The sequence below is a fragment of the Podarcis erhardii genome (genome assembly GCF_964252035.2).
Source record: "Podarcis erhardii genome assembly, chromosome: 7".
NCBI lineage: Eukaryota > Metazoa > Chordata > Lepidosauria > Squamata > Lacertidae > Podarcis > Podarcis erhardii.
Genome location: NC_138511.1, coordinates 61,195,396 through 61,208,444, shown reverse-complemented (window position 1 = coordinate 61,208,444; position 13,049 = coordinate 61,195,396). Strand labels below are relative to the sequence as shown.

The 13,049-nt window shown below is 47.3% G+C and overlaps 1 protein-coding gene across 3 annotated transcripts in view; it reads right to left on the bottom strand.

Moving 5' to 3' along the window:
* Nucleotides 1-9,837, bottom strand: part of ADGRB2 (adhesion G protein-coupled receptor B2) — a 170,476-nt gene extending 160,639 nt beyond the window's left edge. Inside the window, exon 1 of one of the 3 annotated variants that reach the window (XM_081870362.1) lies at nucleotides 9,159-9,837. Coding sequence is in view for 1 of the 3 variants with exons in the window: in XM_081870361.1 (XP_081726487.1) it covers nucleotides 6,328-6,357 (30 nt within the window). In the remaining 2 variants the exon portion in view is untranslated. Of the gene's footprint in view, nucleotides 1-6,327; nucleotides 6,509-7,687; nucleotides 8,173-9,158 lie in introns of those variants that run through there. The other 2 variants (XM_081870363.1, XM_081870361.1) reach the window with 2 other exon arrangements.
* Between the last annotated feature and the right edge of the window lie 3,212 nt (nucleotides 9,838-13,049).

Sequence of the window (13,049 nt, the reverse complement as noted above, 5' to 3'; positions counted from 1 at the left end):
AGCTGACTCGGGAAGCACCAGGCCCTTGCAACCAACCCAGCTCATCCCTCTTAAGCATCCTGTTTACTCACTCAGCAGCAGCTGCTGTTTCCTGACTGTTGCATTCAATTGTGAGCCCTCCCTGCCTGCCTTTCAACTTCTGCCCCTCCAACCATCTATTTCTCCTTGGAAGTCAACCCCCGCCTTGCCTCTAGGGATGCAAGGAAACCTTGTTCTCTGTTTCGTTCTGCATTCATCACACAAAGCACTGTGTCCTTTCTGCTGCACTTCGTCTTCTGCCAAAAATGACATTGTTTGTTTCATTATGATGGCAGTGATGGCTACCAACTCGGGTACCTTTAAAAGAGGACTGGGCAGATTCAAGTTGAAGAAGGCTATCAGTGCCTGCTAGCCACAATGGCTACACTCTGTGTCTACAGCTGGATGCAGAAATGCTTCTGAATCTCAGTTGCTGGGATCCACAGGAGAGGAAAGCGCTTATGTGCTCAGGTCTTGCTTGCAGGCCTTACACATGAGAATAGGAGGGTGGACTAGAGAGGCCATTGGCCTAATCCAACAGGCTCTTCTCATGCTGTTATTGTCCACTGTAGCAAAATTATGTAATTCATCACATCACTTAAAGTAAATTACATTGCCATTATATCATTACACCCCATTCATTTCAATGCAAAGGAATCACTCTGCAAATTGGGATGGGGGGAGGACATAATCAATTACATAACATGTGCAGACTGAAAACAACAACAGCAAATACCAATCCTTGAGGCCTGATGACTGTTGCCCTCACACTCTTCTTGTGGGCCACAGCTGGAATGTCCCCAGCCTAAACTGGACCATTGGTCTGATCTACTAAGGCAGTCCTTGGGCTGTTAAGACAATGAGTATTTTTATGTCTCTCTCTCTGCTCCTTGTCTAATCACTAATCTCTCCTTGCCTCTCCTTTTCTTATCTTCTCAATCTTGACTTTTATTAGTCAAATCCTGCAAACCTCAAGAGAACAGACTGCTTTGCTCTGCAAGATCTGCTTCTGAGATAGGAGCTGACAGGAGACCCAGATACTTGCTACAATCAAGAGATGCTGACTCTCCTGGGCAGTGGACAGCACTTCCAAGAAAGGCTTCTCCAATGATAGAAGGAGCTGCATCCTGCCAAGCCAGACCAATGGCCTGCTGGTCTCATCCAGCAATGCTGACCCACATTGGCAATAGCCCTCAAACCCAGTCTTTCCGGCTGCTTCAGATCCCTGATGCCTCATGGGGTGCAGCTTAATTGGATGGTGTGATGAGCATAATGCAAACCTCCAGAAAAGGAACCAAGTCCCCTGTGGATGAAAAAGATTGGTCTCCAGGCAACCACACTAGAAAACCATGCCAAAGCTGTGTTTCCATTTCGGGGTAAAAAAGAGTTAAACCTATAACATTCTTTGCAGTAGGCTCTGCATGTAATATGTTGGCAGGTATTAACCCATCTTAAATCACAAAATGGCCTGGTTAGCACATAACACAAAGACAGAGTTTGTCTAGGCAAACTGTGGCTTGCTTGAACATGAGCTAGAATCTAGATCGTCCAACAGCCCAAATTAGTGTAAGGCAGCTCCCTAGCAGGACTCTCTCACAATCTCCCTGAAAGTGAAAAGGGACCACAGAGGTCTATGAGAAAGCGGGATACCTGCCCTAGTTGCAGCATGGGCTCATTGTCCTTCACTATGATAAACAGGCTTGCCCCAACATTGGATAATACTCAACTAAGTTTTACTCAGGGCAGATCTATTGAAATCAATGGACCTAACTCAGAAGGTGGTTTGTAAACAGAGGTTGGGTGGCCATCTGTCAGGGTTTCTGTAGCTGTGATTCCTGCAGTGAATGGGGTTGGACTACATGACCCTTGGGGTCCCTTACAACTCTATGATTCTATGAACTCATAGCATGAAATTAGCATTCACTAATTTCAATGGACCTACTCTAACTTAACATGGCTTCTATCTCTGTTGACAAGCAAAATTAAGAAAAGGACAGGTTCCTGCACAGCAGTCACAAAGTTCTCTTATGTCACTCAACCCTCTAATCGTCCAAAGACTCCAACCCCCCCCCCCCCGAAGAGACCTATGGGTCACTCCCACCCTGGTTGGGGAACCAGCCTGAGGTTTCCCAACCCAGGTGGAAGTGACCCATAGGTCCTCCAGGTTTCTCTATCTGGCCAACAGGGCTCTTCCCAAGCCATGGTTCCCCTTCTGAGGCTATATCGCTCCCCAGGCCTACCGCTGCAAGTGCAGTTCTGCAGCTGGAAAATCAGCTGACTACAAAAGTGGGAGCTGCCTACCCATTGCCCCACCCAGTACTTCCTCTGGCCCTGCCTACCCCGGCATGTGACCCCCAGTCTGAAAAAGGTTCCCCAAGTGTATATCCAACCACAGCCTTACAAACATCTCTACACAAGGGGCTTCTTTTACAAAAAGGGTTAAGAACAGACAGATCAGTCTATTTCTGGTCTCTGTTCATTTTGCAGGTGCACATTAATTTGTGCTCCCACATTAATTTGTGATTTTTAAAAAAGTATTTTATCTCAATGAATGCATTTCTAAATGTATTTTATTCGAAACTGGTTTTTTTTTTATTAATCGTGACATGTTTTTTGAGCAGAGAACTCCACTGCAAAATTCACAAGTGCAAAATCCAAAGTATAAGTACGTTCTAATCTATGTATTTATCTGGGAGTTGCAAATTGGGTCAGTTTGCTTCAAAATGCACGGCTCCCTTGATGAAGCAAGAAAACGGGAGTCTTCCAAGGGGCAGGAGGGGAGGAGGGAGCTGTTTTAAGCACAACTTCTCTAACTATGCCATGCGATGTAATTCTGTCATGCAAAACACAGGCAAAGGGACTTGGGAGGAGATGCATGGAAAAGAGCATTGCAGGATTGCACTGGATTTCAGAGCAATTTCTCCCTGTCCTCCTGGGCAGAAATTAGCTGGCTAGAGTGTCCTTATCAAATGTGACACGTTCCTCGTGCTCTCCCTTGCGCCGTGACAGCTGTCGCATCGGGAGGAATTACAGACTCTGGATGAAACAGAAGCTAAGCACTCTCGCCGAATTACAACTGGATTTCCTGAGTTGATCTGCAAGGGAGGGGCAGCCACAGATGAATGGCCATGCTGGCTGGGGGCTGATGGAAGCTCATCTGGAGGGCACCAGGTTGGGCACAGCTGCAGTAGGAGTTTGGAGACTGTTTCTTATCCTGTCCAGATATCTCCTGTTCTCGGAATTCACAAAATAAAGCCCTGGTCCCTTCCAGTGGTCTATCTCTTGCTCTGCACACAGATATTTCTGAGTTCAATCCCTGATGTGGTCTGAAGTGGAGAACTACAAAAGGCTTCCCTCTCCTTAAGACCCTGGAAAACCACTGCCAGCTAGAATAGACGGCAGCATAAGCAGCTTCAGACATTCATCAGATATGCGGTTAAGAGTTCTGCTGAAAGCCTGCAGCCAAAGAGTTGGCCATTGGTTGAATGTGAATGGGCCCTTTTATCTTCACCTCTCCACCTCCTGGCTGAGTGAACCTTGTTCCACTGGATAAGTCTTCAAAGCTTCCGTCTTAGAATGCTCAGTTTCTTAGGCAGACTTCTTTCTATTTTTCCACTCTAGCATGCCCTGCCCCTTCTCCATCATCAGAGCAGCTCAGTCCAATGGCAGCCTGCTTTGTGCTCTTCTGTGATACTCCGGCATCTCAGCCAATCACTGGCAACGATTTTGTGGCCACCACCAAACCTTTTAGCATATTCCAGTGAAGGTGATTCTTACTCTGAATGTCCAAATTCAGCTCCTTAAAATACAACACCCCCACCACTGGAACTTGTCACTTTACTGGGAACGCAGAAGCAACAGCTTAAACACTCCACATTTAGTATGATGGCTTTGTTTCATTCCATGCGCACATTCCCAGGCACCCCAGTCCCCCACTCTGCCACAGAAGCTGCTCCATGCACTACCCTTGGTTCCATTTCTCACTTGCAACTCCATCCCACAGATGGAAAGACCCTGTGATGACAGATCTGTCTGGGGCCCAACCAGCACTGTCTCCACCGCCATCTGGGGGTAGAGGTTCCATTCACAGCTGTACACTAGAGATGCCCATTCCGCAACTTCACAATTTCTGCCTTCTTGTGCCTGAATGAGATGCCAAATGGGGCCATCTCAAGAGCGTGTCGCAGAGAGCAAAGTGTTAAGCAGTGGACTAGAAAGGCAAAAGGGGTCACTCAGTGAGAGACATATTTCTAGAGCAGCAGAGGGGGCTGCCATCACTGGCCCTTTCCTGTGAGTGAAGATGCTGCCAATCTCATGGCCAGCTGAGACCAGGACTAAATAAAACCCATCAGCCCGCTCCAAGCTGGCTTTCTTGCTGTGGAGGGTGGGGGACACATCCGGTCAACTTGAGGCCCACTGCCTCCAACCTGCAAAGCACTCCACAGAGCTGTACAGCAAGAGGGATGCAAGGATTTCCTAGCTCTGCCTGTCCCCAAGCTGATGCTTTGGACTCCAGCTCTCACCAGCCCTAAGTAGTCATGCTGTGCTGTGGTTGATAGGTGCTGCAATCTAAAACATCTGGAGGGCACCAGCTTGGGGAAGGCTGTCCCAGATGGGGACACACACACACACAATTAATCTCTCCTGGATTGATTGACACAATCCAGATTCAAATGCATCTAAAGGAAGGAGAGCAAGGCAGGCAACTGTACAGAGCAGAGAAATCCTAGCAGCGGTTCATTTCTAGAAAGAGAGAGGCTGATGGGGGTGGGTTTGAGCTTGCATGTAAAATGTGTGATGCATCCTGGAGACCCATGCTTCCCAAACCAAATTTGGGGAGCCTAGCTGCTGTTACTTGGCCATAGGCACTCTGCACATGCTCTGGTTATTTGACAGCCTCCAGCCCTGAAGTTCAAACAAGCTCTGGAGCAGAGTCCCAGCTCAAAGCAGTTAAAGAAACTGAGGCAAGGTGCATGATCCTGGAGAAGGTAAAGAACAGCCCCAGAATCACTAACTAATCTGATGTGGCAGGAAAAAAGAAAATCCTTCCCACCTGTAAATCCATAGCATCAAACAATGAGCAAAGGGAAGTAGGTAAACCTACTCACTGCAGATGAGTGACTATTTTATAAGTCTGGCTTAAGAATCTCAGTAATGAGGCAAATAAACGAGCCAGCTCCATAAGGTCTTGTAGCATGCCATGCCAAAAAATGTTTGATATAATGCACACAGAGATTTCTCTGCAATCCAGAAATCACGTTTAGGCTGTAATTCAAAACACATTTACTAATGAACAAGCCCCATGAACAGCAAGGGGCATGCTTCTCACTAAACATATATTGATTTATGTAACAATATGATCATAAAACATCCTGCAAAACACACACACACAACCACCCAAAACCATAGCACTTAAGCCTGGGTTCAAATTCTGAGCACACTTACTAGAATGTGAGAGCTGTTGGATTCCATAGAACCTACTTCTAGGAAAGCGTGCCTAAGATTTAATTGTAAGATTTTTTTTTAAAAAAATAGTATTCTCTACACTGAACAACACTTGAGAATATCTGTAGCACATTTGAGCATGCAAAATGCTCCATGTCTATCTGGGTAATCCTTCCATTGATGCTGTAAGGCAGGTCAGGATTAATATCACCCTCATATGGTTGAGAAGGAGATGAAGCTGAGAGCATAGTCCCCCCCCCACACACACACACAACCCTGCAACCCTCCTGGCAAGTATATCTTCACTGAGGTGTGGGGAGGGGACCAGGAGGACCTCTTGGCTGCCTTACAACAAATGAGATCCTTGGTCCTTCTGGCTCTGGAAACTTCAACCAGCAGCAACATTCCAGAGCTTCAGGCAGGGTTCTATCCCAGCCACACCTGGAGATGCTGCTGGGGACTGAACCTAAGTCCTTCTGCATGCAAAGCATTTGCTCTGCTCCTGGAACACAGGAAGCTGCCTTATACTGAGTCAGACCATTGGTCAGTATCACTGACTGGCAGGGGATCCCCACCAGGGCTTAGGCAGGAGTCTCTCCCAGCCCTGCCTGGAGTTGCCATTGGGGACTGAACCTGGAAGCTTCTGCCTGCAGAGCAGGTGCTCCACCACTGAGTTCCAGCCCTTCCCCAACCCCTAGTGGCTTGCGCTCTCAACCAAACAGAAAAACTGCCCCACTGTTCCATATGCACCCATTAAATAAATAGGGTTCGAAGGGATCACTAGTCTCTAAAGCCGCGGCGAGGAACCTGTGGCCCTACAGATGCCGCTGAACTACAGCTCCCATCATCCTTGAAGATGCTCACCGGGGCTGATGGAAGTTGGGAGTCCGACATCGTTTGATGGGCAGCCACATGTTCAACACCCCTGTTCTATGGTCCGCGGGAGCTGAAGCCGCCCTTTGTGTCACAGAAGTGTTCCCAGAAATTGCAACAAAATCTGTCCCTCTGAATGCAGTGAGGCGAGTGCATAGAGGAACGGAGCAGAATGTTAACCAACGGTGCAAATGAGGGAAGGGAAGGGAAAAAACAAGGCAGATGCAAAGAAGTGACTCATCTCACTACACCTCCCCACCAGCATCTAAATGCACATTTTCACTCCCTGTCATGTTACACACACATCCTCTTATTCATCGCTCCAAAAAGAATAATGTCAGACTAGCGTCTATAGCAAAAGCTGCTGCAGGTATTTGAATCCAGCCATCACAAAATACTTTATATTGAGACCAGCCTTCAACCTGGTGCTCCCCTCCATATGTTTTGGCTGAGTCTGATAAGAATCGTAGTCCAAAACATCTAGCAATGACCAGGCTGGCAAAAGTTGATTTAGATATATGAAGATATTTAGTTCACACACTAGAAGGGTTAGGAGCAAGTAACCCACATTTTTTATTAAAATATAGACGGAACAGCATGCCCTAAGTGTTCTCTCTCTAACCACAGCTGCTGAAAGATGGTACAAAGAGATAATAAAAATAAAGCTCAGATTCTGACTTTGGCGAATCTCCAGGGAAAATTCTGTGCTCCGGAGCTATTTGGAAGGCCTCACTGCCACACTCTTAAGACACTGCCTGAGAACATGGATGGCACAACTTACAAAGGTGCAGAGGTCAGTGAGACATGGGTTGTAAGAATAGAAAATATGTAGGCATGTTGCATTTTACCTCTTGAGAGTTTTACGCCAAGCGATAGCTGGCATGTTTACAAGCCAACCTCCAATCAGTGGTAACTCAATGCAACACAAGCAAACAAGAATCTATTGGGAAATAAACTTCAACCCTGCTCCTAGCACCCATAACACAATTTTATTTTAATATACAACTCAAGAGTAAAAACCCAGCGCCTATGGCATCAAGTGGAAATGGGGTTGTATACATGAGCTATCCAGCTGTCACCACCACTGATAGAATATGCCTGTACCCCAAAACACAAGCCTTTTTAATGGTGTTGGTTCACACATGCACATGTCAGTCATGAGAAAGCAAGGGATTACATACATGTGAGAACCAATCATCATTACCAGGAAAAAGAGTGTGTGTTTTAGACAGAAGGGCACTCTGGCCACCAAGTGTCATTTCTTCCTTCTCCTAGAGTGGGCGCCAGAAAACACTTCTGAACAGAATCAGCCACCTTGTAAAAGAAAAAGAAAAAAAAAGGGCAGTATTACTTTTTTTAAAAACGGGAGTTGGAAGTGAAGCTGCCCTAATGAATCCCGTTTCCTTCTTCGCCTCGCCTTCTGTCATCGACCTTCTCTCTTCAAAGCAGAAGCCTTTCCGTATTCTGGATCTGTTCCTTTTGGGGAAGGGAGGCGGGTGGAGAGTCCTGCATCCTGTTGCCACCCCCCAAAGAAGAAACACTGCGGCTTGCAAGCCAAAGCAATTAAACTGCCGGAGCCGCCGAATCCAATTGCAATTTAGCCAGCTAACGAGACACTCTGTTGCCTTCCGCCGAGAGAAAGAGAATTTTTTCTCCTTCTTTCTTCTTCCTGGCATTAGGTAATGCAACACCAAACGACCACCGATTTTCTCTTCCTCTCCCCCCGCCCCCCGCCGATGCACAGAGACCTCTCCAAAATTTGCAGGCGATGATTCAGATCGCACCCATTTCAGATGCAAACGATGTTGGGAAGTTGCATGCACGAAAGAAAGGAATCCGCTGGGAAAATCTCCTTCCCTCCCACCCCCCACCCCCCCGGCTCTTTTGCATCAATAAATCCACATACGCATTAAAAAAAAAAAAAAAAACCCTTAAAGTCTCGAATTAGACGTAGCCGATTTACGCTGATTCGTTTTCATGGCGTTAAAAGCTAGCAGCAAAAAGCAGCCGGGGGGGGGGGGCGACAGCTGAATTTGGCGGGGAGGAGGGGAGGGAAGAGGACCCTTCCGTGAATGCAGCAGAAGGAGGAAGAAGAACCGGACACTTGTATCTTTCGCCTCCCCGGCCAAAGACGAGAGCGAGAAACACATACAAAAAGATATTTATTCTCTCGCCTCTGCCACCCCCACGCCGCCGCAATCTGCCACTATAAATATCAGTCTAAAAAACTTCCAAACCGGGGGGGTCGTTCTCATTTGCAATCATCATCATCATCATTAGAAAAGCTACCTTTTTATAGTTTATTTATTTAAATGTGCAAGCTCTAAAAAGCAGGAGCAAACTTGCTACCTTAGGCGGAGGGAGAAAATTTTGCGTGGGGGAGGGCAGGTTGCGATTAGTAGTTGTGCCATTTAGCGAGCGGCGTTCACAAGCGGGGCAATTAGGAATAACAGTAAAATAAAGATACTAATAATTAATTGGCGTTCTATGCCATCAATTTGAAAGGAGGAGGAATCGGGATGGAATCCGGTGGGGAGGGGGAGGGGGGAGATAAGAGAGGAGCAGGAAGGTGCTGGATGGAAAGAGGGGGTGAAAAGAGAACTCATCCTGCAATCAATCGCAACCAACTTTACTCCGGAGCCCGGCGGCGGCGGCGGCTTCTCCGCGGGCACTTGATGGGCAAGGCAGGTGGGAGCGATGGCGCGGCGGGGAGCGCCGTTTGCTGGCATTCCGACGAGCGGCTAACGCGTGGGGACCAAGCGCTCGCCTTTGCCCACCTCTCTCCGTTCCTTCCATCCTCGGACAAACCCTGTGCTCCTTACCTGATCTTTGTTCAGCAGGACTTTAAGATCTTCCACGATGAAGCAGCCAGAGAGCTGAAGTTTGCCATCCCTTGCGTTGGGGGTGATTCATTTATATTATTATTTTTAATAAAAGAAAGAAAGAAAGAAAATGATGGGGCGCAAATGCAAGGAAGATTCATTTAAAAAGGCTCCTTTTAACTTGCACTGCGGATGAACCCCGTAGTTGATACAAAAAATGAAAAAGTCTCCACCTTCTTCCAAAAAAAGAAGAAAGAAAGAAAATTAGAGGAGGAGGGGGGAGATTCCCCCCTCCCTACTCCCTCGGTGCGTCACTTGAACTATTGCACAAGCGTTTCCCAGATCTGGTGGCGGCGGCGGCGGCAGCGGTTGGGCTGCTGCTGCTGCAGACGACGGACCCTTGCGGAGCAAACGCAGCCAGCGGCTCGCATCCTTCCTCCCTCGGGCAGGCGGGCGGGCGGGCAGGCGGGCGGGCAGGCACGCGCGCCTGGGCCCGGGGCTGCCGGGCGCCGCCGCCGCTGATCCTCTTGCCTCGCCTCTCCTTGCAACAGCAGCAGCAGCAGCAGCAGCAGCAGCAGCAGGGTTGGGCTCGCGCTGCTCCGGCTCCTGCAGGGCTCTCGCTGGAGTGTGTGAGATACCAATGGCAGCGGCGGCGGCAGCGGCGGCAGCAGCAGGCATGGCGAAGAGTTTGCGCGGAAAGGAAGGAGGGAGGGGGGAACCCAAAGAGGAGGAGGAGAGGAGAGAGGGAGAGAAGACAGGAAAAGGACTTCCTGGGCTTTAAGGAAGCCCCGGACAGATCGAGGCTTTCCCGCTTTCCGACAGTGCGGGTGGGGAAGTGCCTCGTTCAGACGCCCCCGTAAAGCTGCAGTCCTAATTCGGGCTCGCCCGGGAGTAAGGACCGGTTCACACGCGAGGTAGAGGTAAAGCCGAGTTTAGCGCTGGATCGTTGTCTCATATGTCATCGAACTGTACAGTTGGAAGGGATCCTAAGGATCATCTGATCTAACCCTCTGCAAAGCAGGAGTCGCAGCTAAAGCATCCCTCACAGATGCCCACCGAACCTCTGCTTAGAAACCTCCAAGGAAGAGGCCACCACCTTGCAAGGGAGTTCATTCCAATGTCAAACGGCCCTTGCTGTCAGAAAGTTCTTCCTAATGTTTCCTTGCCGAATTTCCTTTCTTTAACTTGAAGCCCTTGGTTTAGATCCCACCCTCCAGAGCAGGAGAAAACAAGCTTGTTTCCTCTTCCAGGTGCCAATCCTTGAGATACTTGAAGATGGCTATCATATCTCCTCCTTGTCTCCTCTCTTCCAGGCTAAACATACTCATCTCCTCAATCATTCCTCATAAGGCTTGGTTTCTAGACCCTTGATCATCTTGGTCGCCCTCCTCTGCGTACATTCCAGCCTGTCTTTCCAATACTGGGGTATTGATTGGTTTCCACCCTCGTCCTTCTAAACCCCACTCTGACGAGGGAGTAAACCAATCAATACCCCAGTATTGGAATGACACTTCTATGGAGTACCTTAGAAGTACACTAAGAACACAATGGGTTAAAAAGCGAGGCAAGAAGAAGACAAGCAAGTCCTCTGCCATACCGTCAGGGTGCCTTATGGACTCCCTCATGTCCTGCTTGTGAGCTGCCCACATACATCTAGTTGGCCACTGTGATGAGCAAATGCAGGACGAGATAAGCCTTTGGCCCCATCCACCGGATCTTATGTTCCTAGACAGGCCCCTGCTTCCTGAGATAAATTAAAATAAAAACAATTCAGAACATCTAAAAACATTTCTAAATCGTCAGATACCCTCAGAGTTAATTATTCCAAGATTGCCAAAAGCAGCCTCTTTCAACCATAAAATAATAAGGAAATAGGCAGGTGCATCCCTCCAGGGGATTCCACAAAGGAGGAGCCACCACCAAGCAGTCCCCGTTGTGGTGAGGCATAGCCAAGCAGGCAACATCTAGCAGCAGCAGCAGCAGCAGCAGCACCAACATGGCCTCCTCTGTTGACTGCAGGGCCCAAGCCAATTGATATTGGACTATTCAGGTCCCAGTCCACGTCAGGCTTTGTATGCTATCCCCAACACCTTGAATTGGACCCCGTAGCTCACTGGTGGCTAGCACAGTAGATATTTATTCAGGTATTACGGTAAGAGATATAATGCTATTGCTGGTAAAGGGCCCCAGGGCATGATCCAAGCCAGGGCTCAAGGGAAACAGGTGCTATTTTGCCATGGTGAGTTGGGTATGTCTAGCCTGGAGAAGAGAAGAGGTGATGTGATAGCCACCTTCAACTATCTCAAGGGCTTTCACATGGAAGATGGAGCAAGCTTGGTTTTTTGCTGCGGCAGAAGGCAGGACTCAGATTAATGGATTCAAATTATCGTAAAGGAGTTTCTGATTAAACATTAGCAAGAACTTTCTGATAGGAAGAGCTGTTTGATAGTGGATTGAGCTACCTTAGAAGGTGGTGACTCCTTCATTGGAGGTTTTTTAATAGAGGTTGGGTGGCCACATGTCAGGGATTATTTATCTGTGATTCCTGTACTGCAGTGGATTAGTCTAGATCAGGCATAGGCAACCTTCCGCCCTCCAGATGTTTTGGCCTACAACTCCCATCATCCCTAGCTAACAGGACCAGTGGTCAGGGGTGATGGGAATTGTAGTCCAAAACATCAGGAGGGCCGAAGGTTGCCTATGCCTGGTCTAGATGGCCCTTGAGATCCCTTCGAGCTCTACAATTCTATTAAAAAGACTCTTTCACTGCAGAGTAGTGGCACTTTATAACCTTCAAATATCAAGAAGACAAAGTATCTACATATTTTTTTAAAGAAAATATTTTTTTAAAGAAAATACACATACCTGAGCTTATTTTCATGTGAACTGACTCCTCTCCAGTGATATCCACTTCTGCTTTCATCCACGTTGCCACCCACAAAAGAAATGTTTATGTTAAATTATGTTGCAGCTTAAGTGATGTTTTTCCTTCCATTATCTCTTTTGTCAGTACTTAATTGAAAACCTCAATAAACAATTTATAAAAAAGCAAAATGCATCAGACGCTGGGGAGGGGGGCTCACTTTTAAGAAAATTAATTGAACATTGACTTTGTGCTGAGGAAAATGAAGGGGAAATGCACTATAACGTGTGGGATCCCAGTAGCTTGATGTGATGTCATCTCACCTCCTCAAAAACACATCAGTGATTCCTGTACATCAATGAACCACAGATGCTGTAGAACCTCATCATACACATTGTGCAGACCAACCAGCCTGACTGCTTAAGAAACAGGGTGTCCTATGCAAGGAAGATCCAGCTCCAAACCCAGCTGAGGCACAAAAGCTAGGAGGACAATCACTTTCTCACAGCCCAACCTCAGGCATTTTCAGAACACAACATAAAAAGAGACCTGCAGTTGGATCAAGCCAGTGGCTCATCTAATCCTACATCCAGTGGCCAGCCAGATCCCTTTGGGACACCCACAACCAGGAGATCCAGAGCAGCTTTACTTGAGCGATCTGAATTTACCTGCCTGTGATGGAATCCGTCCTGAAAATAGCAACAGCCTGGAAGAATCACCCATGTGTTGTTGTTGTTGTTGTTGTTGTTGTTGTTGTTGTTGTTGTTTTAAAAAAATAATTAATGGAAAATCAAAATTAGAAATGAAACAAAGGAGCACAATCAAAGTTACAAAACTGGAGCGTTGCAGCAGTTGTATTTTGTCGAGTAAATAAAGAGGTGAAAATATAGAAAAATAAGAGCAGCAAAACACATTATGAAAGCCAAATTTCACGATTTTCTGAGGGAAGAGAGTTTTTTATATCTAATCTTGACGCATAAGAAATGAAATCCCACCCAACGGAGTAGAAATGTGCTGGGTCTTCATAA